The following is a 24,906-nucleotide window of genomic DNA, read 5'->3' on the forward strand; positions in this document are numbered from 1 at the left end:
TTTTTTTCTTAAAGATGACTGGAACATCTGCATTGTCGCTTTCTAAATACAGACAAATCAACCCCATCCATTATATACATTTGAAATTCTAAATGAAGAGATGTAGTGTTTTGGATGTACCTGCTGTAAACACAATTGAGCTACAGCCATTAAAAATACAGACTAAAAAATGTTAAAAGAATTGTGACAATAGACAACCCCATGAATAAGTCTCTTATGTCCAGAGCTGCTGTGTTCTCTACCAGGATGCCTGAACTGGCTCCGTGGCCAACAGTGCAGCAACATCTGTGTATGCTCCACTCATACATTTAGTTGTAGATGTGCTGTGTTTTATCTCTCCTAGGAGCATCGCCGAGTCACATTGTCTCCTCACATCACTGGCATAGCACCACACAGCAGTGGTGTTTGATCAGGACAGATTAACTTTCTGTCCAGCTCCAAATTGTGCTTTGGTGTTCCTGCTGTTCATTTTAAAGAGGAGCCAGATGGACTAAATCCATCCGCTTGCTTCTCCCATGACCCTGCAAACACAGGAGTGTTTTCTGTAATACTATTTTTTTTCCTAGTGACTTTCCTAGTTTAAATCTTAAACTCCCTGAGCAGCACCATATTGTGCACACATTGATACTCAGCCCCTGAGATATCTCAGCTTCATTCCTGAGCCAGGCTGTGACTGTGTGGTTGTATCAAAATTACGCTGCATTAGGAGTCAGAAGAAAGTATCCTGTCTGCTGTTTACCCTCTTTGCCTGTCTTGAAGCGCATGTTAATCTGGCTTTGAATGTCAGTTTACTTTACAATGGATAGGATACTTGTATAGAAACTTTCATCTCTTTGTTTGCCTTTGCAGATGATCACTCCAGGATATGTCTGAAAGCTGAAAATAGCCACGACAATTCAGACTACATCAATGCTAGCCCAATTGTAAGTACAGCAGTTTATGAGAAATAATCCAAGTAATCTTTCCCTGTATTTCCATGCTGTTAAAATACGCTAACTGGGAGTATCTTACTGCCTCACAATGCTGGTATCTCAGTGTCCTTTGAAACTGAAGAGAAATTTCCTACAAATGCATTCAATTCTCTTGTGGATTTTGTTTCAGAACCAGAGACACTAGGTAGTTGTTCTTCTATCTCACAACAATGTCAGTTTTCTTTACTTGATATTTGCAGTGTAGTGATGATAAATATCAGTGATATGCCTTTTGCTTAGCCCTCCTTCTTTGAGGAGACTGAGGTTGGTTGGCAGGCTATAAGAAAGGAGATAAACTCTTGAGCATGGTCTGCTGTGGTAGGACAAGGGGAAATGGTTTCAAACTAAAAGAGGAGTAGTAGATATAATAAAAAGGTTTTTTACAACAGGGTGGTGAAGCATGGGCACAGGTTGCCCTGAGATGTGGATGCCCCATCTCTGGAGGCATTCAAGGTCAAGCTGGACAGGGCTCTGAGTGCTTGATGGAGCTGTAGTGTCCCTGTTCATTGGAGGGGGGTTGAATTCGATGATCTTTAAAGGTCACTTCCAACTCATACAATTCTGTGAACTATGATTCATTCATTTCAAGCTTGTCTTACTGGCTAATGTCATAAGAGGAATGGTTTATGCAGGTGCAGGCCACCAAGCTTCTGAATTTCTGGAGCAAGAAGTGACGTTTCCTTTTCCCTTACTTCATCTGTTGCATTCCTAGTGCATTGTGTTTCTTTAGCCCTCCTGGTTCTTTGGAGGGCTTGCCGTTTTGAAAGGAATAACAAGTTCCCTTACCTCTTTATGTTCATTCAAACTGCAAATTAGGTCTGCCCAGCTGTTGCCACTGGATACCTCAGCATGGCCCAGCTGCCCTTTCTTGTCCTACTCACGCTGAGTATGGATCCTTGCTTGTCTGTGAAAGGTGATAGGGAGAAAAGCTCTCTATTTTTAGACACAAAGCAGGTTTGATGGAGCCAGGAGTGTTGCCCTATCCTAGCTTCTCAATGGAAGCATCAGGATGCTATTTGAAGGGGAAGAAAGAAGCTGTGTCTTTGACCTCTATGGAAACTACTGCGATGCATCTCACTTTGCACTTGGTTTTTATGCACATTACTGGAAAAAGTTATTAGAGTGAAACTTTATCATAAAAGAACTTAGGATGGAGTGGGCTGTGTGTGCCATTACTGTCTCATTTTCCTGGGGAGTATCACTCCCCCAGTTAAATCAATTCATGTGGGCAAGGCAACTGACAATTTGCAACAGCATGAGATTAGAGGCTGCTTTCTTCCAATGTTGTTGACAATACTTTCTCCCCCCTTCCCCCCTCAAAAGAAGAAAAAAAAACCATCAAAACTGTTCTCTGAGCTTCATATTCTTTACTTTGATTGGAGTTCAAAAGCCTCATTTCATTGCATATATACAAATGTTTTATTCAAAAAGTTAAAATACAAAGAATGCAGCAGACATCTTCAGGAAACTTTCCTCTTTGACTGAGGATAGACAAGAGCACATGCAGTCTTCAGGGATTTCAGCTGCCATTTCAGAGGACAAGGGTAAGATGTGCATGGATTGAAGCTGTTTTAAGGCATCTTGAAACATTTCTAGACCAAGCTTTATCTGGCCTTGGGATCAGATCATCTGAGTAAGTTTGAGCTCTGGGAAATTTGTATCCCACTTACAAAATCATACACAGAGGCTCAACTCCAGGACTTCAGTGCTCTTTTTCTTTGTTTTTAGAGCACATTGGGTAAATTCTGTTTGCTCAGGCCTTTATGTCATAGCAGGAGTTGAGAGGTTTAGAAGCAAGTGCGGGTGTTAACAGGGACTGAGATCTTGTTTTCCTTTAAGTGCTTGGTGTTAATTTGTACTACTTCAAGAAATGGAACTACAACGTTGTTAGATATAGTTCTAAGCCAGGTTCAGAGCTGACAGTAGCACAGATGCTGTATTTTTACTGAACAAGTGAATATGGACTTCTGCGAGTTACCCAGAAGTCTATGTGGGCACAGTCTAACTGGTTTTGGCACATGGATTTGCTTAGTTGATGGGTAAAATCTGGAATGTGTTTATATGCCTGTTTCAATTTTATTTCTGGATTATAGTATAGATATTCTCTTAATTACAGTGAGACAAGTGTTAGATCAAGTAGCGTTGGGAATGGAGAAGCTAAGGTATTCCACTGACATAAATGGCAAGATATTTATGTTGTCTGGATGCACCATGTTACTGCAGGAAGAGGGTCTCTACTGGCACAGCACTTAACTCTTCTGGTTTTACAGGGGGTTCTAGTCTGGTCCCTCCATTCAGCACTCAAGGATATTTTCTACCATAAGGTTAGAAGATATTTTCTTTTATGTCGCTCTCCCAGACTCGAGAGTTCTGTCTGTTAAGAAAAGTCGCACAAACTGAATTTCTTCAGGTTGTCTCTCTGCCTCTTCATGTGCTCAGAGATACATAAGTACACAGGTGTTTGTCTGGGTTTGGACAAGCACCCATGATCTTTCATAGCCATAGAAAACTATCAACAGAAACTGTTAAGCTCCACTTCTTCGTGATAGGGATCCTACAGTGTGGGAAGGAGTGCCGCAGCCCACATTAGCATAGACAACCTGTTAGCCCATGGAAAGAGATGCTCCAGATGGTTTTGTGAGTTTGTTTAGCTAACTCAATAGTTGTGCTGTTTTGAAAGATTTCCTGCAAACTGCTTCATTTCAAGAGAGTGAGATCTTCAGGTTAGAGTAAATTTTCTGTTAATCTGGAATTGTTTTTGTATGGTGAGGTAAAATTTAGGAGTAATAGAGACTTTCAGTGCTGTTCACCACCTTGGAAGCCTGCTGAAGTATTCTGTCAGGCCCTTGATTCTGCAGTATTTTCTGCACTGTTAGCTTTTACTTGTTATTACTACTACTGTTTAAGATTTTCTGTTAGTGGATTTGGAGTAAAAACAAGTCTACCTTTATTTGCTCTCCAAAAGTTCTGCTGTTTCTTTCTTCCAGAACATTGTCTTTCTACTTAAATATCACCAGTAATTACCACGTCAGTACTGTGATGTTGCTGGTGCACTTGTACCTCCCAGTGCTTGGGCTGGGAGAGCATTGTGAACTGTAAGATGAGCACTAATAGCAGAGGCTCTGAACTGGAAGAGGACTTCTCCTCCCTGTATGTGTGAGCTGTCTGCCAGGGGAAGAGTACAGAATAAAGTAATTATATTTGAGCTTTGGGTAGGGAGGCTTCCAGTCATGTATGTATTGCTGGGTATCCAGCTTCTAGGTCAGTGGTCCAGCTTCCAGCTGGGCATCACTCAGCCTTGCCTTAAGTCTAAATGAGCACTGCAGAACACAGTAAATAAAAAATCCCATTGCTAGACAATGAACTGGCCACCTGCCCACATCTTCCTTCCTTTAAAAAAAAAAAAAAAAATGTTGCCCCCTCAAGAGCAGCTTTCCCACTAGCATGTTGTGAAAACTGGGGTTAGATTGATGGCCTGGAAGGAGGTGAGGAGAACCAACAGAGATCTAGTCAAGTTTTTTCTGTAGCCATTTAATTTTCATGTAGCTTCAGGCCAGGCGAAATGAGTCCTTGGGAGAATTTGTGGGGTAAAAGTGGGGTAGAAATCTGTTTCCCTCCTCTCTGGAATAAAATAAAGTACTATGATAATAGCTCTGCTATTGGCTGCTGAATGAAAGGCTTGCAATTACAGCACAAGGAGACCCTGACTGTGCAGAATAAAACTGTGATAATTACATCTGTCATATTTGTACTTAGTCCTCATTAAATTTCGGGAAAATCATCCAGTGGTAAATAATGTGCAATCTTTGCTTTTAAATCAGAGGTCATGAAAGTAAATGGGAATTCTGTTTTTCCTCATAGGGTGTCTGGGAGAGAAAAAAATCCCATCAACTACATTTAAAAACTCAGTTTGCTTATTATTGAAGACACCAGACAGAGGAATGTCATTAACGTGACAGTTTGTTCAAACACAGCATACAAATTTCATCACCAGGAATAGGCTCTGAAATTCATAAAGGCATTCACAGCCAGATCTACTTCTTTCATTCCATTAGGGGTTTTAAAAGAAGGATGGAAAACTTGTTTTAAATTTTAATCCAAACATGAAGGTGAGGTTTAGTCTACCTTCTTTCGTTTTAATGCTGAAATTTAAGTGATTAGAGTTCAAAAGCATTTAGTGGATACACTCTTTTATAGACTATTTATGCCTTACAGAGTGCAGTAAATAGATGTAGAGACAGATTATATGGGCAGTATATGCTCATTGAATCTGGAAACCACCCAATACCGTGAATTCATACAAATTAAAGGCATTAATCAAAGTTCAAGTTTATTTCCGTCATATTTAGCCTCCACTGGATCTCATTCTGTTCTTATATGATATAGGAATACTTCAGCTCAGACTTAGATCAAGGTGAACATAATGTGGCTGAGAGCACATCTTGACCAGCATTGTAGTGTGCAGGAAGTAAGGATCTGAGAATCTGAGGCAGAAGGTAAAGGGCAGGAATGAATGAGTGTATAATGTACGTGAGAGTTTAAAACAGTCATCGATGCCTCTTGACACCTTTGCTTTTACTTCAGTTTCCAGTTTTATGAAGACTGCTTCACAAGGATCTGTATGTACTGCTGTCGAATACAATAGGTTTGAGGATTTTTCTCGCAGTATGTATTGATATTGCTGTACTTCATCAGCATTATCAGTGCGATCATGCAGCAGGGGGATTTCTAACTCACAAACACTGAATTCTTCAGAGAAACAGAGCAATTGCATAGTGGAGCTCTTGTATGAAAAATGAGGAGTTGTTTTTAGTCTTTAGTAAAGTAAATTTATATTTTCTGCTCTGAGATACAGTAAATCAACTTTAATTAGAAATTACTGTAGAAAAGCACAAATATGCCACTAATATATCTAGTAGTTAGGGATTGTTTTCTGTGGCACTTCTTTTCTAGCAATAAACATGAATGCTGATCCTGTTTGTTCCCATTTGCTTTTGGTAATGACCAAAAGACCACAGTTAATATGGCCTGTTCTAGTATTTGATCCTTGATTGCTTTCTTCCTTTATACAATAATGTGGAATCCTATTGTGAAACATTATCACCAGATTTGCCTCTGCAGTAATACATCAGAAAATTAGATTTCTACCACAGCATTACTGTTGTAATAATTGCACCTTTTTTCTTTTGAGAAAAGGCTGTTCCACCAATTCTGATTCAAGTCATGTGAATGTTGTGCTTTGATGGGAACATAAAGAGAAAAATCTAGCTTTTTTTTTTTGAACAATTACTGTTAGGATGATTTCTGAAGGATTTTCCTTAGTAAAATATTAGCAAGCAGTTGATTTTTCACTTTTAATAATACTCAGTAGTACGAAGCCTGCTGTTCCCTATTCTTGAAGAATTTTCTGCTTTATTTTGTGGCGTGAGAAATCTGAAGGATCCTTGATTGGAAAAAAAAAAAAAAGCCTTTTACTTGATCCTTGGTTAGTTACTTTAAAACCTGTTACTGGCTCTTATTTTTGTATTTGAATTTCTGTTAACTTTGATGGATGGCCTTGGTGACCTTGAGAGAACAAAAAGACCATAACAAAAACATCGAAGAACTGTCCTTTATAGTCATGTTAAAACTGGGTGACCAGAATAGTGATTGGTTGCATTTTGCTCAAAATACGTGTTTTAAACAGTCCATAAAATAGAAAATTGATGAAACCAGGAATTTAATTTAATTAGTTTAATCTTTGCTCTCATTTCTGTTCAGTTAAAGATCATTTAATAGTGTGATGAGGCTTTCTGCCATCTTCTGCTTGCTCCAAGCAAGAAGAGTTTCTGCTCATAATTGTTTTCTGCACAACACAATGTGCTTGGAATGTAATAATTGTAATTGTCTCTTGAATTATTGCTAAACTGGTGATACACTTCACTACTCTGTGCTTATTGTAATGTTTGCCGTGTTCCAACAGCACCTTTTGTGACAGAGGTTGATTAATGCTGAAATGCCAAGATTGGCCTATTCCTGAGTCAGCCAGCTGAATGTTGACAAGTATTTCCTCCACAACAGCACTATTTTGCATCATCCTTGATTTCTTCTGCCTTTGTTTTTCTGGCATAATGAATTTGCTTTAAGGATAAATTAAATTATTATTTCACAAGTTTCGTATGTTCACTGTTGGTTATATTTTGAAGTCAGAATCTTGAACTCACAGGTAAACTCACAGGTAGATAGGTGGCATCATTTTCAAGTAAGCTGCATGCCTGCACATTAGTTTCCATGGGCAGCAGTACATTCTTGTTGATGCAGGTTACTTTTTCTAAGCTGAAATTTGTAGTTAGTGTAGGAAAACATTTAATTGCATGACTAAATCCTATGGATCTCTGTAGGATTCAAAACAAAATACCTAACCATGAGTCATTGTATCATAGAATGGCTTGGGTTGAAAGGGACCTCAAGGATCATCAAGCTCCAATGCCACCAATGTCCATATCTAATACTAGACCAGGCTGCTCATAGAGAGAAATAACCTTTAGGCCTGCCTTTGCTTAATCACATCCGTTGCTGTTCTCATTGTTTGATTCAGTGCCTCAAACATAACAGAAAGCAAAGCGCACAAAAAGGTGCCCAGTTTGAAATGGTTTGTAAGTTTCTTCTACTAATACTGCATTCTGAAGAAAGTTAATACTACAGGGTATTTTGAGATTGGGGGAAAATGTCCTGCTATCAAAATTGCTTTTGTCAAGAGGCGAGGCTGAAATTTGTTCTGAGCAATTGCTTGTTGTGAAGAGTTGTTTGCTGATCAGAGAAGCATCTCAATGAAGCTCAGAATAAAATGAAGGTATTATAGACATTCTGGTCAAGGTTTCTGATAACCGTGGGTGGTGAATTAAAAGTAAGCTTTTATTCAGTGGCTTCGTTTTACCTGTGTTGTGTTGTCATGGAGAATTTTAATATCAAGTCCAGTTTAATTATACATCAGAAAATTAGAAGCATTAAAGGATTCTCTTCTTTTTTGCAACATTCATCACATTGTTGTTCTGTTAGAATAACTTACATCTGTTCTTTTATGGTTCTTCCCGCTTTTATGTGCATATAATTATGAGGTGCCTTCTTTTATGCTGACATGTACCATCACTGAACATTTTGATAGGCTATGAATAAATTCAGGAGATGCCTGTTAATGCAAATGTGACTCACATTCATTCTTATTCAGATCTTTACTTATAGAGCAGAATCATGCATTGAGACAAATTTTGCCTTCAGCTACATGGGTGTAAGTTAACTCTTGCTGTTTTCAATGTCTTTTTTCTTTATGTTTGAAGTTTTGTCTTGCCTAGTTCAGGGTCGGAATGAGTTTGTTTGTTTTTTAATCCCATCAGCAGATCTTCTTTTTCAGCAGAGTGGTTCCTGTGATTTAGAACCAAGAAAACCACCCATCGTTAGAAAACGTTCATTGTAACACACTAATCCTATTTACTCTTCACGGCTTTGTTTCTTAGATTCTTTATTTTTTCTGCTCAGTGAATTTTCTGCTCCTTGAATTAAATGTTATAATTAAGGTCTTTAGGCAGAACTTCTTCTGTTGTGGGCAAATCCATGCATTTAGGCAACTCAGCTAACCAGAAAAAGCCAGAAACTGAATTTGTTCCCCATTTTTGTTTTTTTTCTTGAATTACATGAGCCCTTGACTGGCATAGTGGAAATGAAGAACATTTTTAAATGTTTGGAGTATTCTTAACACTCAGTGTAGAAAAATGTTTCAGATGGGTCCTAGGTTGCTGTGAAACCACAGCACTGACCTCGGATGCCTTTGTCAGCTACCATAAATGATCTTACGCTGCATATTGAAGACATAAGACATTGCTCATCAGTGTGCTGATATTCATGTGGTAGCATCAGCCTTTTGTGGAAAACGGACTCTTCTTGCTTGCTGATGAAGAATGGAGGGATGTAACAGGCCTTTGGGAAGCCCCTTGTTAGTGCCCAGCGTACTTTCTGTTTGTAATGCAGCAAGGGATTGTCCTTTAACTAAATGTAGTCTATGTTCTCATTCCTTATTTCAGATGGACCACGACCCCCGAAACCCAGCCTTTATTGCCACCCAGGGCCCTCTCCCTGCTACTGTTGCTGACTTCTGGCAGGTAAGTTAAGCATCTCTTTGAAAGTTGATTTTTACATAGCAAGTCAAATATTTTGTTGCATTCTTGAAATGCAGAGTGTGTAAAATCTGTTGTATTTGAGTTACAATAGTTACAGAAACCATAGCTGACATATCTTCTTAATCTAGTATATGGAAATTAAAAACATTTATGAATGTGAGAAGCCCTTTGAAGGAAGAGTTGATCTAGAAATTATATGGAAAAACCTCTGGTCAAATTCTTCATATTTTAATGTCAAATTTAAGATCAGATCTCCATAACTAAACTGCTGTCATGTACCGAGTGATTTTCAGAGGTCTTGACCTTCTTAAGGGCATAGTCACAAGTCAGTTCATTCTCCAGATCAAAAAAGATCCAGCACAGTGCGTTGTGAATTTTTGCACTGAAATCTATTCCTCACATGCCCGAGTTCTCCAAAATGCTTTAGTGCTTGTGCATTTTCTCTACCACAGGTAGTTGAGTTAATATCCTACTATGTGAAGTAAAGTAGGTCCATACTTTTTTTGCTGGGATAGAGACAACGGTTACCAATGCACAAATAGGAGTGTTTGCATGCAGCCTTTTCAAGTGCTTATGCAGCTCTCCGATGTGAACATACACACGTGGCCAGGCTGAGTGCCAACATGCTGTATGTATTCCTTTGGAAGTGTAAAAGTTTGCCTGAAAGCTTCTGGAAGCTGATTGAGTAGAAATTATTATAACTGACTTGGGCTTCTCATCAGTATGAGCATGTATTTTTATTTTATTTTGCTTTGAAGAGAGAGACTATTTAAGTACGTATTTCAGAAAAGCTGTTGTGGTTTAGGAGCTTCTATTGAGTTGAAATCACCTTCTTTCTTCATCTGCACTGCTAGGTCTGTGATTGTAAGTGTCAGTTGGACCCTACTAAAGAGAATTCTATGTGCTTTTCGTAGCACAATTCCCTACTGTTTCTCTGATAGAAGAGCAGTCAGGAAATTTTCAGAATGTTTGTTTGATTTTGAGTGTCTGGATATTTAAATACTCAACCTGAGATATTTTGGGCCTTGTTTTTAGAAGTGCGGAACAAATGCATTCTGCTTGAAGTGAGTTAAGCTGCTCTTCCGGATTACATTTTCAAGTAAATTGTGATTTTTGCCGTCTATGTTTGGTAATTAGACACAGTTGAGAAGACTAGGTTTTTTCCTGGGTGAGAGCGTTCCTTGTATCAGGCACGCTACCAGATAATGTGTCCTTAAGTTAAACAAGCAAAATCAAATACCATGTTAGCACATGCAGTGCTATTTTAAGACCCGTTCTAATTGTATTTTTCTTTCATGTCTGTATACTTACATTCTGTATATTTTTTACTTGTTTTGTCTTTACTGTTGAGAAACTCTAGTTCTCATTTTTAAAGGAGACGTTAAAAGAATTGTATAGAAGCATTGCAGCTAACACAGATATCAGAATTAATCATACCAACATTGTGTAAAGGAGATATTTTTTTCTTCTCCTATTCTAATTTCAACAGTTAGACAACCTGTTTGCACAGACACGGTGACCAAAGCTGAAACTTTTTGTTCTGTAATCCAAGCTGCTTCCATCCAATTCTGTTCTTAAAGATCTCTTGACTTTATTTCTTCATGCTGCTTATGACTTTATTTTCCTTCACTTTCCTTTTGTTCTTTTTAGTTGTTTCTTCTCCCTGCAATCTATTGGTGACAGATCACCCCCTCTTCCCCACCAGATTTGTTGTACAGAGCTCCAAGGAAATCATCTGGCCACCCTGGTTCAGCTCCTGCTCAAGTGTGGCTGTGTTCATTGTTGATGTGATGTACTTCTATTGGTTTTTCTGATGGTTTCCATTGAAATGTTTCTTCATTTTGTTGATATCTGTCACTTCAACATACCTGTGTCTGTTGGTTGTTCCGTTACCTGCTTTTTTTGGTCCCATCAGCATTGGGTAAATCACATTCCATGCTGCTTCATGGCCCAAGCTTTGTTACCTAGCCCAGGCTATTAGCCAGGTGTGATAAATGAGCTAAGTCTAACTCCTTGCATAGCATTGTATCAACAACCACTAAAATGCAGCAAGTCCGTTGCAAAAGTAAAAAGCCATGGCTTGAAGTTACTGCCCTTCATGTACAGAAGCAGGAGCTGAGATTGCGTTCATTTTTCACATCACCTAACAGTAGCTATATAAAGTAAAGTAAGGGAAACTTGCCATGGAGAACAGAGTGTTAACTTCTTTCAGAGCAGAATCCTTTGATGTTTACTTGAATAGGATTTTCTGTAGTTTATTCAGATTGTGGTGCTGCCACTAGGGATTGTTTAAAGGTTCAATTATTCATTTTTGTTACGTCGTCTTAGTGGTTCTCCTCTCCCTCCTTCCTCCACCCAAATCAGCTGGTGCTGGGCTGGGCTGCTTGTTCCCCTTCTGCATGCTCAGTGGAGCAGTTTTCCAACTGATGGTAACAACAGTGACCAATTCCACAGTAGAGAGACCTGGAATCATTCGGCTGTTCCTTGTCTAAATGCACAATGCTATGCTTTAGCAATTCCAACAGAGACTCTTGGAGCTTGGCATCGTTTTCATTGCCAGTATTTACTAGATCTATTGCTTCCACTTCTTGCAGACAGAGACTTAAATCCTATTTGCACGGTGAGCACCAGCCATTCCACTTCTCCTTGGCTGTCAGACTACCCCAGCAAGAAGCTAGTGTAATTGCTTCCACTCCTTTAAGCAGTTCAAGCTGTTTTCAGGAAAACACTTGTCTACAAATATTTGTTTAACTTGAAAGTGTAAAACTACTTCTTGGCATTTACAGCATGACTAATATCCATCATGAAATCCAAACTGTTCCTGACCTATCTTAATTAGGTTCAATGCTTAATTCCAGACACTGTTTCTAAACTTAGTTTCTCTTAAACCTGGATTGAATTCTTCTAACAGTCAGGCATTGTACTTATTTTGTGGATTTAATGTTAGACCAACGTTTTGGTGGTCTGAGGGACCAAATGCATGTTAGCAGAGCGATGAAGTTGTAGATACTGCTGATTCTCTTTTTCCAAGGTAGATGTGTGAAAAAGGAACCACGTTGCTTAGCCCCAACACTGATCTGCAGTGCTTGCTCTTGTGCATCTCTGTGCTTTCTGTATTATCATGTGGTTACTCAAATTCTTCATCTCTGTTTAAGACCGAATTGATTATCTAGTTTTGGATAATCTTTTTTCCTAGTTTTGTTGTCAGGCCTCTCTAAAACCAGGTGTGTAGATCCAGTGCCCAGTATTTTTGTGCGAGTGCTGTTAGATGCTCAGCAGTCAAACTCATTTACTGCTTTCACATTGCCCAGATCTGAACAGGGATCATGGTCTGTTCAGTGTCTTCTCTTTCCCAGTGTGTGCAAAGCTTTTAATTAATCATTGATGATGCTTTATCTAAGCTTATCTTGTTTAGCATTGATGAGCAGATCCAGGCCTAGTACCCTATGAGGCTGAAAGAGGACAAGTTTCAATCTTCTCACTATTTTTTTCAAATATTATTTTTTGTAAGATGAGGAAGAAGAGCAAGTATTGTTCCTCAGTACCATTTCACTTCAGCCACTAGAGCTGCTGATTAGATGTAGCATTTTCTGTACATGTTTCTGTTCATTTGGATTTTAATGTTTGCTGGAGAGAGATTTGCTTAATGGAAGTTTTTATTTCAGAGAAGCAGTCTTTGAGCTGGAGATACCCCCACATTACTGTGTGTGGATTATTTTCAAATGTTTTTCAAATCAACATGAGGTCATAAAAAGAACAATGCTAAAAAAAAAGGCTTTACTGTGGCTTTTCTGATGATGCAAAGCCACTTCCAAGTATCAGACTTCCCTCCAGTCTACTTCTCCAGCTCCTTATATCCTTACCATAGCTCCTGTCAGCCAGCAAGCCCTAAGTTAGTTCCAACTTCCCTGATTTACCTTTTTCTTTGAAAACTTTCTAGCCTGCAGCAGATGTGTTGTCAGTCACCTCATTGATCTGTTTTGCCACAGGGCTTCCTAATCTGTCTGGATTCCCTGTGTTTGTAGCTCAAGCAGAGATTTCATCTCTGCCTGCATGTCATCTCTTAGACTGTTCTGGAAATTTTCCAGCCACTACTTAATTAATTTTGAAAAGCCTCCAGCTGATTTAGGCCTTCTTTTAATTTCATCTGGTCTTGTTTTCATCTCTCTTTACCAATTACTATTTCTGAGATATACCTCATTCATTGATTCTATTTTGGTTCAGTGGGAATTCCACCTCGCAATTCCATTTCTTGAAGATTGGGTGACTCTTCTCACACGGTTTTAATCCATTTTTACCTGAGTGGTTAAACAATTTGCCAGGTCTGTGTGTTGTTTTCTTCTCAGCTGGAAAGAGAATTCATCATCAGGACAGGTTTTTGCTTTGATACAGTTCCATTTTATTTACAAAGGAAGTACAGTTTTATTTCTTTGAACAGAAATAAAGAGAGGCAGAATCAAATTCTTTTCTTCCAAACCTCGTTCACCCAGTGTTTTGCCCCCAACCTTTCTTTTGGCTTTTCGTCTACCAGGATCACAATGCTAGTTTGTCAGCTGTGCCAGTGGTTTCTTTATTCCTTTTACATGTTCTTGCATCTTATCTTGATTAATCTTGCCTTTATTAATGCCTCTCTCTGCATTAAGCGTATCAGTTTCTGGAAAAACTCACAGGTCCATATGCTTCATATTTCATTTGTTTTTGATGATAGCTTCTGTAATTTCAGTTATCAAGCTTCTTAAAAGGGTTTGCTTGTTTCTTGCATTTATCTTGAATGAAAGGTGATGATTTTGTCCAGCAGCTTCAGTGAGATTTCACTCAGCTCTTTCACATAGCACTATTAAAATTCAACATCTCTTTGAACATAATTCAAAAGAAAGAGGATGTAGAACATTTCTGATCTATAACAAGTTTTCGCAGCAGGAGTTCCATGTTGTGAATAATTCTGGAGGCATAAAATTTTATTATTTTCCGTATGTGCTGGGTTATAATTCCATGAAGTATTTGACATGAAGTACATGCCTTAAATTTTAAAGTATTCTGAGACCAGGGATAATATGCAAGAAACTGTCCTAGGAGTTTGGATATTTAGAGCTGACTGAAAAAAAAAATTGTTCTTAATTACACCAGTTTTATAAATTGTGTGTCTGCTAAAGTTCGTTGCTTCCAAATGGAAATTTCTGTAGGAGGCCATAATCTTTTCTATTCTGGGAAATACAGTCTTATTCTCCTTTTAGGATTGCTAGTGTCCCACGTTGTGCCTTGCTTTCATAAATCTGCCAACATCTGCCCTTCCCCTTTTGGGGAAGAAGCGCACTTTCACTTGTTTTTAATTTCATTTCACCATAGTAGGTGAAATAGTGAGAGGGATGAGGCAGTCCCTGCCTAGCAGCCTACTGTATGCCTCTTTATTTCCTCGGAAAATCAAATCAGATATGATACTTATTTACGTATTTGTTGTCTTTTTGTGATTTCCTGTATCCATGACCAACATAATCAGCAAAGTATATGAACACCATAAAGCTCTGTAAAAGGAGTAGACAAATACGACTTTCCTAATTTTGCAGAGAAGCAGTAAGATTAAAAGCACCTACAACAGTAAGCCGTAAGATTAAATAAGCACTTGTTTGGACCAGAAAATTCCCAGTCTTTTACCTAAAAAGGTGCATAGCTCAGGCTAGATCGTTCTTCCAGAGTCTTACCTCTGGAGGTCTGGCAGTGATGGTATCAGACATGAACAGCTCTGAGTCCATCACAGAACCAGGACAGAATGCAGGTATTGACTGTTTCAGTTTAGGATGTACTTCCAGGAAGAAAAAACTTTCACCTACATGTTCTGAATCAAACCCGTGCTTTTCCTTACATTCATATTTCCTTTGCTGTTGGCTAATATGTGAGATATTACTGAAATTGAGACTATACTTTTCTTTTTAAAGACAAGAATCTACTACTAGATGGAACAGAGGTTTATGCTGCTGTGATTGGGGCATACAGCTGCTCTTTTGATTATTTTCTATTTTTATTGCATGACTATTAAATGTAAAGTGCAGAAAGAGTCCAGAGAGACCAAAGCCCTGCTTTGAGCCCATGGAGTTGAGGTGCCATTTGCTCTTCATTGCCCCCAGTCTGCATTTCTTAATCTAAAATTATTTTTATAATATTTTCATGTTCAAGAGAATACTGTCAGACAGTTCAAAATTTGATAGTCATTTTCCTCCCAGATCATACCAGCATGCTAAGAACACAATCCTTGAATTGCAGTCCTGAAGATAGGATAAATCTGTGTGTCTTTTTTGTCGATACTAGTTTTTCCCTTCCAGTTTTGAAGTTCAGAAAAACAAAAAGAAAATAGTGTCTGCTGGTTGCTTCCCGTGCAAAAAGGATTACTTGTCAGGATCTCCAAGGGAAAATCCCCATGGACAGAAGTCCATGTGGTTGTAGCTTAATGCGTCTCCTTGCAATATCCATGTTCCAGGCCTGTAGGTTGAGTAAGCCCAACTATAGCAGACCCTCTCCTGCTCTTATTACTAGTTTACATGCTCCCAGTTCAGCATGTATTTAGAGTGCTGAAATTAATTTAGAGACTAAATTATTTTTTTGGTATTTTGTTCTTCTGTGCAGAACATTGTGCTTTCAAGCAGTTTTGGTTCCAAAGTTTTGTTTTCTTTGCCTGGGAAGGGACTTTCTGCATGTCTAATCAGTTTTCACCTTCAGAAAGAAGAGCACATGAAAAGACGCAGTAATTCAATGTGTAAAATATGCATATTTTAATTTAATAAAAGAAAAACAGCAAGGGAGAGAGAGGCACAGAACAGTAGCCCCTAGAGCTCTAGTAACTTATCAAGCTACGTGAAATAAAATACAGCATTATGAATTCCATAAGCGTTCAGTACAGCTGTGTGAGCTTACTATGCTCACTTGTAATTATGGCTCAGGTCAGAGGAGGTACTTAGAAGTGGTCCTTTTAAAAATTCTGTCCCTTTAATTTTTATATTCCATCTCTCAAATGCTGAAGTGAAAAGTTAATTCCTGGTAATTTTGGTGGGACTGTCCCTCTTTAGAGTGGTTTTGTCAGCGCTGCAATAATAATAAAGGAAGTATTTAAATATTTAAATTATTTACTCATAAGGCTGGAGTTATCAATCTCCTGTGAAGAAGAAGAGTAGTTCATGTATTTTGGGCACAGCAGAAGTTACTGCAACACACGCAGCCATCTTGAGTTTGCCCTCCTGAATGGTTTCCAAAGAAGTGTTGCTGCAACAGCGCAGGTGGTATATGGAGCAATTCGCATTCACTTTATGTTTTAAAATGCCTTTCAAACTGCAGTTTTTAATTAAACATAAATTATTGACAGCTAACTGTTAAAACTACAGATCTACTGAGCTGTTTGGCACACCTATGGATTTGTAAATGGGCACGCTGTCTTTGTCAGATTAGACCCTTCTTCATATCAAAAGGATGTCATTGTCAACCAAAACATTTCGAAAAGTTTGATTTTTGAGTGGCACCCAACCAAAATTCTAAACCCTCCCCCAAATATTTTTGCAGTTAAAAGCCCCCCCTCCTTTTTCTTTCTAATCCATTAAAAAAAAAATGGGGTCTTGGTTTTAAAATATTCCATAAATACCATTTTCCAACTGCTTCCATCAACATTTCCTATTTCTAGTAGAGAATTTGGAGGAAATCACAGAGGAGATGTGCATAGGATGTATGTAATCTATTCGCTTAAGGTTTAATACCTTACTTTCTTGTTGTTTTTAGGAATTGTTTTTATCCATGTTAATTTTTGATCATCATTAGAAACTATTTGGTTTTTGTTTTCTTGTTTATCCAAACAGCTGCAGTTACTGACTATTTGGGTAGTTACATACTGATTCTGGAGATCTCTTTCAAGATGCAACTGGTGTACTTAAAATATTATTTTTAATTAACAGACTTGATTTAGTTGATTATACCAGTTATTTTCTACTTTTAAATCATTGCATTGTAGAGCCTTTTCCACTAGTCCTGGTCAAAAGAACAGTGCCTGAATGGAACACACATCTTGTCATTTCCCTATCGCTAAAATAAAGAGGCTAAAAAAGAGGATTTGAGTTGGATCTATCACTATAAATCGAAGCTTCAAAGTGATCAAGTTTCTGGAAAAAAAAGAAGGAATTCATATTAGCCATCTAATTTACAAACCAGTAAAGAACACAATTTTAAAATATACTTACTAGCTTTCAAAAGCTGGTGTTTTATTCAATTTGTAATTGTTGTAGCAGTGATTCTCCTACTTGTGACTTCTTTGAAAAAGCCATTCGGTGCTCCTTTGCAAGTAATTTATACTAAACTTAATTCCTCCCAAAGCAGAAGTCCTTTGTGTGGGACTGGCACACTACATAGCCACAGCGTGGGGTCTCTACATGTGGTGGGTTTCATCAACAGGGAATCCTGCAGATGTCGAACGCGCTTACTGCTTGTCTTTGGGCTGCAGGATTCAGCCTTTAATTTGCAATAAATGGGGAGGGATGGCATTTTTCTTGTCTGAGAAATGTTTTGAGAATGATGCGCTCAGCAGAACCTCGATAGAGATGCTTAAATAGCGCACAGGCTGAAGGTTGAGCAAGTCACACAAAATTATTCAGTATTTTCAGCAAAGTGTTTGTATTAAAACTGAGTTCCTCTACATAACTCACACTTTCTCTTCCATTTGTAAGTCTCTATTCAACATTTCTTCTCCAGGTATCACTGTTAGTTACAAACTTGAAACTGACTGTACTAATCGATCTAACGTTTGATTTTTTTTATATGGTTCTTTGCCTAGCAGTACTTAACACCTAGAGTATAAGACTTAATTTTGTGAGGCTCCACACAGATAACTAAAAAGAAAAGCCTCTGCTCTGGCTCTGAGAACCTTACATTCTCTTTATTCTTATGTTGCATGAAGTGGCTTCCTGTAAATTATGCAATCATATGAAGTTCAGAACTACGTAAACTACTGTGAATTTGCAATGTAACGTCCTTCCTTGTTTGGATCCAGTTGAAATTTCCCTTTGGTAACCAGAGGCACTTCCCAGAGCTTGTGGAGCACTGTAAAGCCTGAGGCTATGCTTCATGTCCAAGGTGGCAGAGACAGTCACTAGGGCCGCTTTCTAGCACATGGCCATATCCACACCCTCTAAAGCACAGCTGAGTGCTGGGCTGTTCCTGAATCCATCGCCGAGTTACAGATGGGGCGATGGACTGTGTGAAACTCTGTGAACTGCCTTTTACTCATCCCTCTTCTGCTTCATTTGGAAAGCAATCTGGGTAACAGCCTAATTGTCAAATATTTAAGTTATTAAGGAGAAGAAAAGAGCAGTAGTGCTCAAGTCATTGCCTGTGAGTCTTGCTGAATGTCCCATCTCAATGGTAAGCAAAGGAGATGCACTGACAATTGCTTGAAACGGGCACGTTGCCACTAGATTGCGTTACCTTCTTGATTTAGTAGATTTGACTTTGACATTTTCGCTCTATGACTGGAAAAAAAAAATTATACTCCAGAGTAACTTTCAAATTGTTTGTTTAAATTAACTTTCATTTGGATTTATGCTTAATGAAATCTTCAGAGATGCAGACAGCCCCTGTCTAATGAAATGCTGTGTCTTTGAACCAATGAACGGGGCTGCCAAACTGTAAGGATTCCTCTCTAAGCGAGTGGGCTTTTATAATGTTACACTTGGGTGGCACAAGCAGAGTGCTCGATGATTAGTTTATGGTCTAGATCATTGTATTTTTATTACACTCATAAAAACTGTGTTTCTCCTCATTTTCGTAATGGCTTCAATGAGCTTCTATACCTTCTAGAGGCACATTAAATCGTTATGTGATGAAAGTACTGATTTAGTGGGGCTAGTTTTAAAGTAAGATACATGTTTTGAATTCTGATCATAGTCTGATTGCTGACTCAAAAAAAGGTGAAATTATGACAGAATGAATGAAATCTGTATCGTTTTCCTTATATACAGAGAAGGTTGCCAGCTGTGACCCAAAAGGAACGCAGAGACAAAAGAAAATACAAATGATGAATCCACATCAGCCTATAAAACAAGTTGTCCATCAATTTGAAGTATTTTGCAGTTCTTGCAGTGCTGTCAGTTTTTAGCAGGAGGGTGGGTGGATGGATTATGGATATTTTGATGTTTTTTAAATCTTCTCAAGGGGAAGAAAAAGAGAATTAAGATTATTTTTATTCCTTGTATTCAACTGCAGTTTTTTTCCTGTGGTTCTGTCCAAAATCATAAATAGGCCTATTCTGTGCAAACCCTACATCAATTTCTCTAAGTAATTCTAAGCTGTTTTTAAAAGTTGTTTCAATTATGTTACAAAATGGGGAAAAAATAAGCAAGAAAAAATGTTATTTGTTTCTATATATTCAAGCTATTCTTAAAAGAAAAGACAACATCATTATCCATGAATAGGAAACCTTTTTATTTGATATGTAATTAAAAAAAATAATCCTTGAATTGAATGTATCATCTCATCTTTGCACGGTTTAGACAAAGGCCTTTTTTGTTTACAGAATTTACATGTCAATACAGTCGCTTATAAATATTTCTGTGAAATAAACATAACCCTTCACAAAAAGAGCCGTTTACTCTTCATTCAGTAATTTCATATGCGAGCAAAAAGACAATGAAAGTTGTATGCAAATATAACATCAATGTACAGCGTAATAATAACAGTTCTTAGTGATTATGCTGCTTGGTATTAATTCATAGGAGCCTTTTTGTTCAGTCGTGGGCTGTTTGGAACAGAGATGTGCCAGACCAGAGCATCTCAGCTTGTTCTTTGGTTGAGATTCCTGTGCTCTGCTCTGTGGCTACTCTGAATTACTAAGAGATCATGCTGATGGTGAAGATGCAGCTCCCCTTCATTCGTGTTGTACCTGTGCTATGAGAGTGCACAGTCTGCAGCACTGCTTGGGCTTCCCTTGTATTGCCAGGAGAAACAAGAAAAGAAATGTAAGAAGGGAAGGAAAGGGTTAGGAAAAAAGAGATCTTGAAAGAAAAAGATAGGGGGGGAAAAAAAATAAGGAAGGAAGGAGGGAACAGAAGGATGAATGAAGGAAGAAGAAAGTATTTGCACATTTGCAGTAATTCTTTTCTAATTGTGTGAAAGGATGATTTCTCTATTTGAAGCGTTTTTGGAAGAAGATATTTGGTCAATTTATTTTTTTTCCCTTGCCCTTTACTTATTTCCTTATTGTTAAAATGCAACTTTTGTGCCTCTTATACCTCTTCCAGCAATGCGGCAGTTCTGTAGCTTTGGCTGTGTGGGAAACTGAAAAGAATCAGGGATGAGGGCACACAAGTTTTAGCAAATGCGACTTTAGCAGGTCAACACACTGCTAATGGCATATCTGTGCTCCTTGGGTATTCGGTATCAAACACCAAGGAGCTGCATGTTTTGCAAGCATTGTTCAGTGTTTCCTTTGTGGATCTAAAAGTTTGATAGAAAAGCATTTGAACGCAATACCAGGAACGAGGAGAGAATTTACAGAAGACGTGAATTGAAATCACTGGAAATTCTTTAATATTTCATGGATGCCTGCAAAATATGGTGCCAGTTTATTCAGGGATTTGAAAGCAGCTGCAGAGTAAAAGTGTCTAATGAAAATGAAATAAATTTCCTGTGAATGGAATAAATTTTGATTGTGTGTCTGAGTGCAGTAATTATACATGTCACGCAGTAATTAGGCAGTCACAGTGTGGCTATGGTGTCTTTCTTTGTCTGCAGATGGTCTGGGAGAACGGCTGTGTCGTTATTGTCATGCTGACACCCCTCACGGAAAGCGGAGTCAAGCAGTGCTACCACTACTGGCCCGACGAAGGGTCAAACCTCTACCACATCTACGAGGTACTGAAACAAAGCACTGGGTGTAAGCAGGACAGGAAGAGCATGGCTTCATTTTATATGGGGCAAAATGCCGTTTCATCTTAGGTTTGTCTTCAAGTAGTCATAGGTTTGCCAGAAATTTGGGTGGTTTTAGTTGCCTGGTGGCTTGCACCTACTAATGTCATGAACTGAGTTACAGGAAAACTGTAATCAAGGACAATGATTTTGTCTCTAAAACAGTCTCGCAAATGGTTGATATGCAGAAGTGTATATTTATTTTTTATAGGACTAATAGTATTTTTAGAACTAGTGAATTGTGCCTTAGGAAAGCCATACGTAATGTTTGTAGAACAGCTTCCATATAGCTTTTGTAATTAATGCTATCTATCTTTACCATTTGCCTCAGTCACAACAATAAATATACATTTTTATTTTCTGCTATACATTGTGAGCCCAAAATACTGTGTCATTGGTTTTTGTTGAAATCTAGCCTTGACAATGGCTGTCATGTTTTTCCAGCTGTCTGGCTGAGCAGAGGAAGAAAATAACACCATGATGCCAAATACAAATAGGAAAATATCAAGAACGATTGCTATTTAAACTAACAAGCGAAAAAGATTTCTTTCTGAAAAAGACCAACTCTGAAAATAAGTTCTGTTTTTATGCTTATTTTTCTACATAGGTGAAAATTTGACTTTTGACTTCTCACATGAATTCCACTGTGAGATTTCTAAGACCGCTCGGGTGGGCTGAGCAATGCATGGTGGGCATTTCTGTGTGCACAGCATCTGGCAGTCTGGTGTATTTTTAGGCAGTGCCTTTTGCATTCATCCAGTGTCAGGTTTCAATTTTGTGTTTTTTTCCTTTCGCATTAAAACTAGCAGCATTTTTTTTAGTGTCTCCAATGAGACAGCAGAGGCAGCTAACCCCTTCCTGACACAACGGATTGCTAGAGAAAGTTATTTTCACAGCAGTGCTCAATTTGATAATAAAACTTCCTGCAGTTCCTTCATCCAAGGCATCTTACAACTGCAGTTGTGAAGCTGTGGCTTGCAACTGAAATTCTTGATTTCCGTTTATGTTCTGGGGTGCAGGTAAACCTTGTTTCTGAGCACATCTGGTGTGAGGATTTCCTGGTGAGGAGCTTCTACCTGAAGAACCTGCAGACAAATGAGACCCGCACGGTGACACAGTTCCATTTCCTCAGCTGGAATGATCAGAGAGTTCCTGCTTCCACAAGATCACTGCTGGATTTCCGCAGGTAAAGCACAAAGTGTGGAAGTTTATTTAAGGCAATTTGTATCTGAGGAACTAAACTTAAACTAGCTCTAATTCTAAAAATCCTCTTTTGGAAGGGCGTCCTCAGCCTGTGATGCTGCAATGATAAACTAACAAAAATCTGCAATGGATTGATTTTTGCTATTGCCTCACAAATAGACACATTCAGTTCCCATTTAGAGATTGCTACCTTCTTTCCTTTGTACAGCTCTTCAGTGCTTCTGTACTTCTTTGTTTTCTAAGCCTTTAGCTGTCTGGAACTTCCAGGCCTTCCGTGTGGCTCCCCTATGATCCTTATTGCAGGCATCTCACAAATAGAGTGCATTGTATGAGCACACTTAAAGAGAAAATCACGCTGGAGTCACATGGCAATAATGGCATTGCCACAGTAGCGTTTGCTTGTGAGTCCTCTGGACTTTCTTTGGTTGAAGAAAAGGGGAAATTAGAGAAAGCAGATGAAAATGTTAACAAAGCATGCCCTCTAGGATTTTAAAGAAAGTCAACACGGCTTTAAAATACAAACAGACAAAGGCAAAACTGTGAAAACTTGTCACCTTCCCTCATGTCTACTGTGTCTGTCTACATTTTAATTTGAAAATTAAAGCCGTGCATGATAAATATTGGAGAGAAATAATCTTCACTTGATTGCAAACCATGCCCAGCACGCCACATGTAGGCGTTAGCATGTACCACTAATCCACTGCAGTGCATTCATGACTAATGAAAAGAATCTCCGTGAGGTTTCAAGAGTTGGTTCTCAATCCACGAGCAGCCTCTGGGATCTCCCGTTTTCCTTTCTGTGTTAAATATTATCCACAACCCCCTGAAGTGATTATACAGGGCTCAGGGCCCAAAAGGTCCAATCTTGTTTCTTTCAGTCAGTGCTTGGAGCCCTGATGCAGAGAGATGCATCTGAGGTGATAAGGTGGCTTATGTCCAAGCAGGACCTGGTTGCACAGTTGTCTTCTGGCACAATTTTGCCCTTAAAAATTTAGGGCCAAATGCCACCATTTATCTACCCCACCAGTAGTCTTTTTTTTTTTTTGTATCTATTGTAAGCATTCTCAAGGCAGAGCCACCTCACACATTGCAAGTCAAGTGATGGAGTACAGCAGTCACTGAGAGCTGGGGCTGGGTAAGATCACAAGGACGTGCTCCAGTCACACCACAAGAGCCATAGTGGAAGAAGGAAGGAAGTGCAGTCATAGGTTGGAGTTGAAACTGTAACTTTTCCAAAGTTCTCTTTTCTGAGTTCAAATACAGATTTTAATGTGATTTTTATAAGTTGATTTTCCTTTGCTCGTGGTATTGTAGAAGTTCCTGTAGTAAATTTTTGCTAAATGGGTTTTGCTAAGCTGTGCAAGGCTGCAGCGCTGGTTCAACGTAGTGTCTGATTCTGCTTTTTGAAGTTAGTGGGAAATTTGGTATTACTTGACTATATATCAGCTTATACAACCAGAACATCTGAAGCTTGGACCACCTCAGCTCCTGTTTGAGTCATTAAGACTTAAGATCCATCTCTGAACTGCAGGGTTAGGTGTCACAGTTTGCATCACCAAGAGTGCTGCGTGGAGATACCGCGTAAAGGTTAAATAGCCATACTGAAGACATGTTGAGCAGTATTTTAAAAAAGCAAAATTATAATTAGATGAGAGAAGTAGCTGAGCTGCTATTCTTACCATTTAAAGCAAGTATGGGAATGAACCTGTTAAGATTTAATTGAATTCTGAGTGTTCATTTAATATGTATTTGCAGTCCAGCGTAGGGTACTGTAATCATTTGCTACGTGCAGATTTTGTACAATGAACTCGTAATACTGAATGCATAGTAAAATTCCTTCTGAAAAGGAATTTTGGCATGCACAATGGCTGGTCTATGAATCTCAGTTTTCTTGGTCATCAGATGGTTGCTGGTTTTTAAGGACAAAAAAGAGAATGTATTTGGCATTCATTTATACAATACATGTTTGCACCTGAAGCTTCCTATTTAAAGTACAAGCTCTGCTGGATTACAGCAGCTGAGTCATAAAGCCCCCAGAATAAATGTCTGACAGCGCTGCCATACTTGCTGCAAGGTGGTGCTAGGAAGGGGCTGCTCTCATTTCCTTTAATCTATGTTTCTTTGTGCATTCAGTGTGTTTGTATATATATATGGATATGTGTGTATATTTATATATTCACATACATATATGAAATTAAACATATACATAACCAACCCTCTATTTTTTATAATTCATCACCAAGAAAAATTGGATTCCCAAAATTACCTTGCCCAGAGTCTGTGGAAATATGGACCTTACAATCTCTATTCAAGTAAATTTTGCAAGTCTCTTTGAAAACGGAAAGCTTACATTTCTCTTGCTGTGTATCAGTGTTTTAGAATCTAGCAGACGCATTAAACCTTGGGAAATAATCTATCATACTTTCATAATGCAGGTATAAATTGCCAAAAAGAGATTATTTCACATATCTCAAAAATCTGTACAAAAGACAGTCCCTGAGAGGTGAGGCTACTGCAGAAACCACTGGTCAGTTTTAAATGCTTCTGGAGTCCTAATTTCATTTTGAACAATAGACCAATCATTATTGCTCTGGACTAGCTTGTTAGTCATGCACTGATATGTGTAATTAAATATTTCTTGAGCCCAG

General features: G+C 38.5%; 1 protein-coding gene across 3 annotated transcripts in view; it reads left to right on the top strand.

Moving 5' to 3' along the window:
* Nucleotides 1–24,906, top strand: part of PTPRN2 (protein tyrosine phosphatase receptor type N2) — a 621,494-nt gene that overhangs the window by 569,840 nt on the left and 26,748 nt on the right. For 2 of the 3 annotated variants that reach the window (XM_031615965.2, XM_031615966.2), the window contains exons 16-19: nucleotides 850–923; nucleotides 9,029–9,106; nucleotides 20,882–21,001; nucleotides 22,075–22,241. In XM_031615965.2, coding sequence (XP_031471825.2) covers nucleotides 850–923; nucleotides 9,029–9,106; nucleotides 20,882–21,001; nucleotides 22,075–22,241 — 439 coding nt within the window. Of the gene's footprint in view, nucleotides 1–849; nucleotides 924–9,028; nucleotides 9,107–19,110; nucleotides 19,734–20,881; nucleotides 21,002–22,074; nucleotides 22,242–24,906 lie in introns of those variants that run through there. The other variant, XM_031615967.2, reaches the window with a different exon arrangement.

Source organism: Phasianus colchicus, chromosome 6 (assembly GCF_987193195.1).
Source record: "Phasianus colchicus chromosome 6, bPhaCol1.hap1.1, whole genome shotgun sequence".
Lineage (NCBI taxonomy): Eukaryota > Metazoa > Chordata > Aves > Galliformes > Phasianidae > Phasianus > Phasianus colchicus.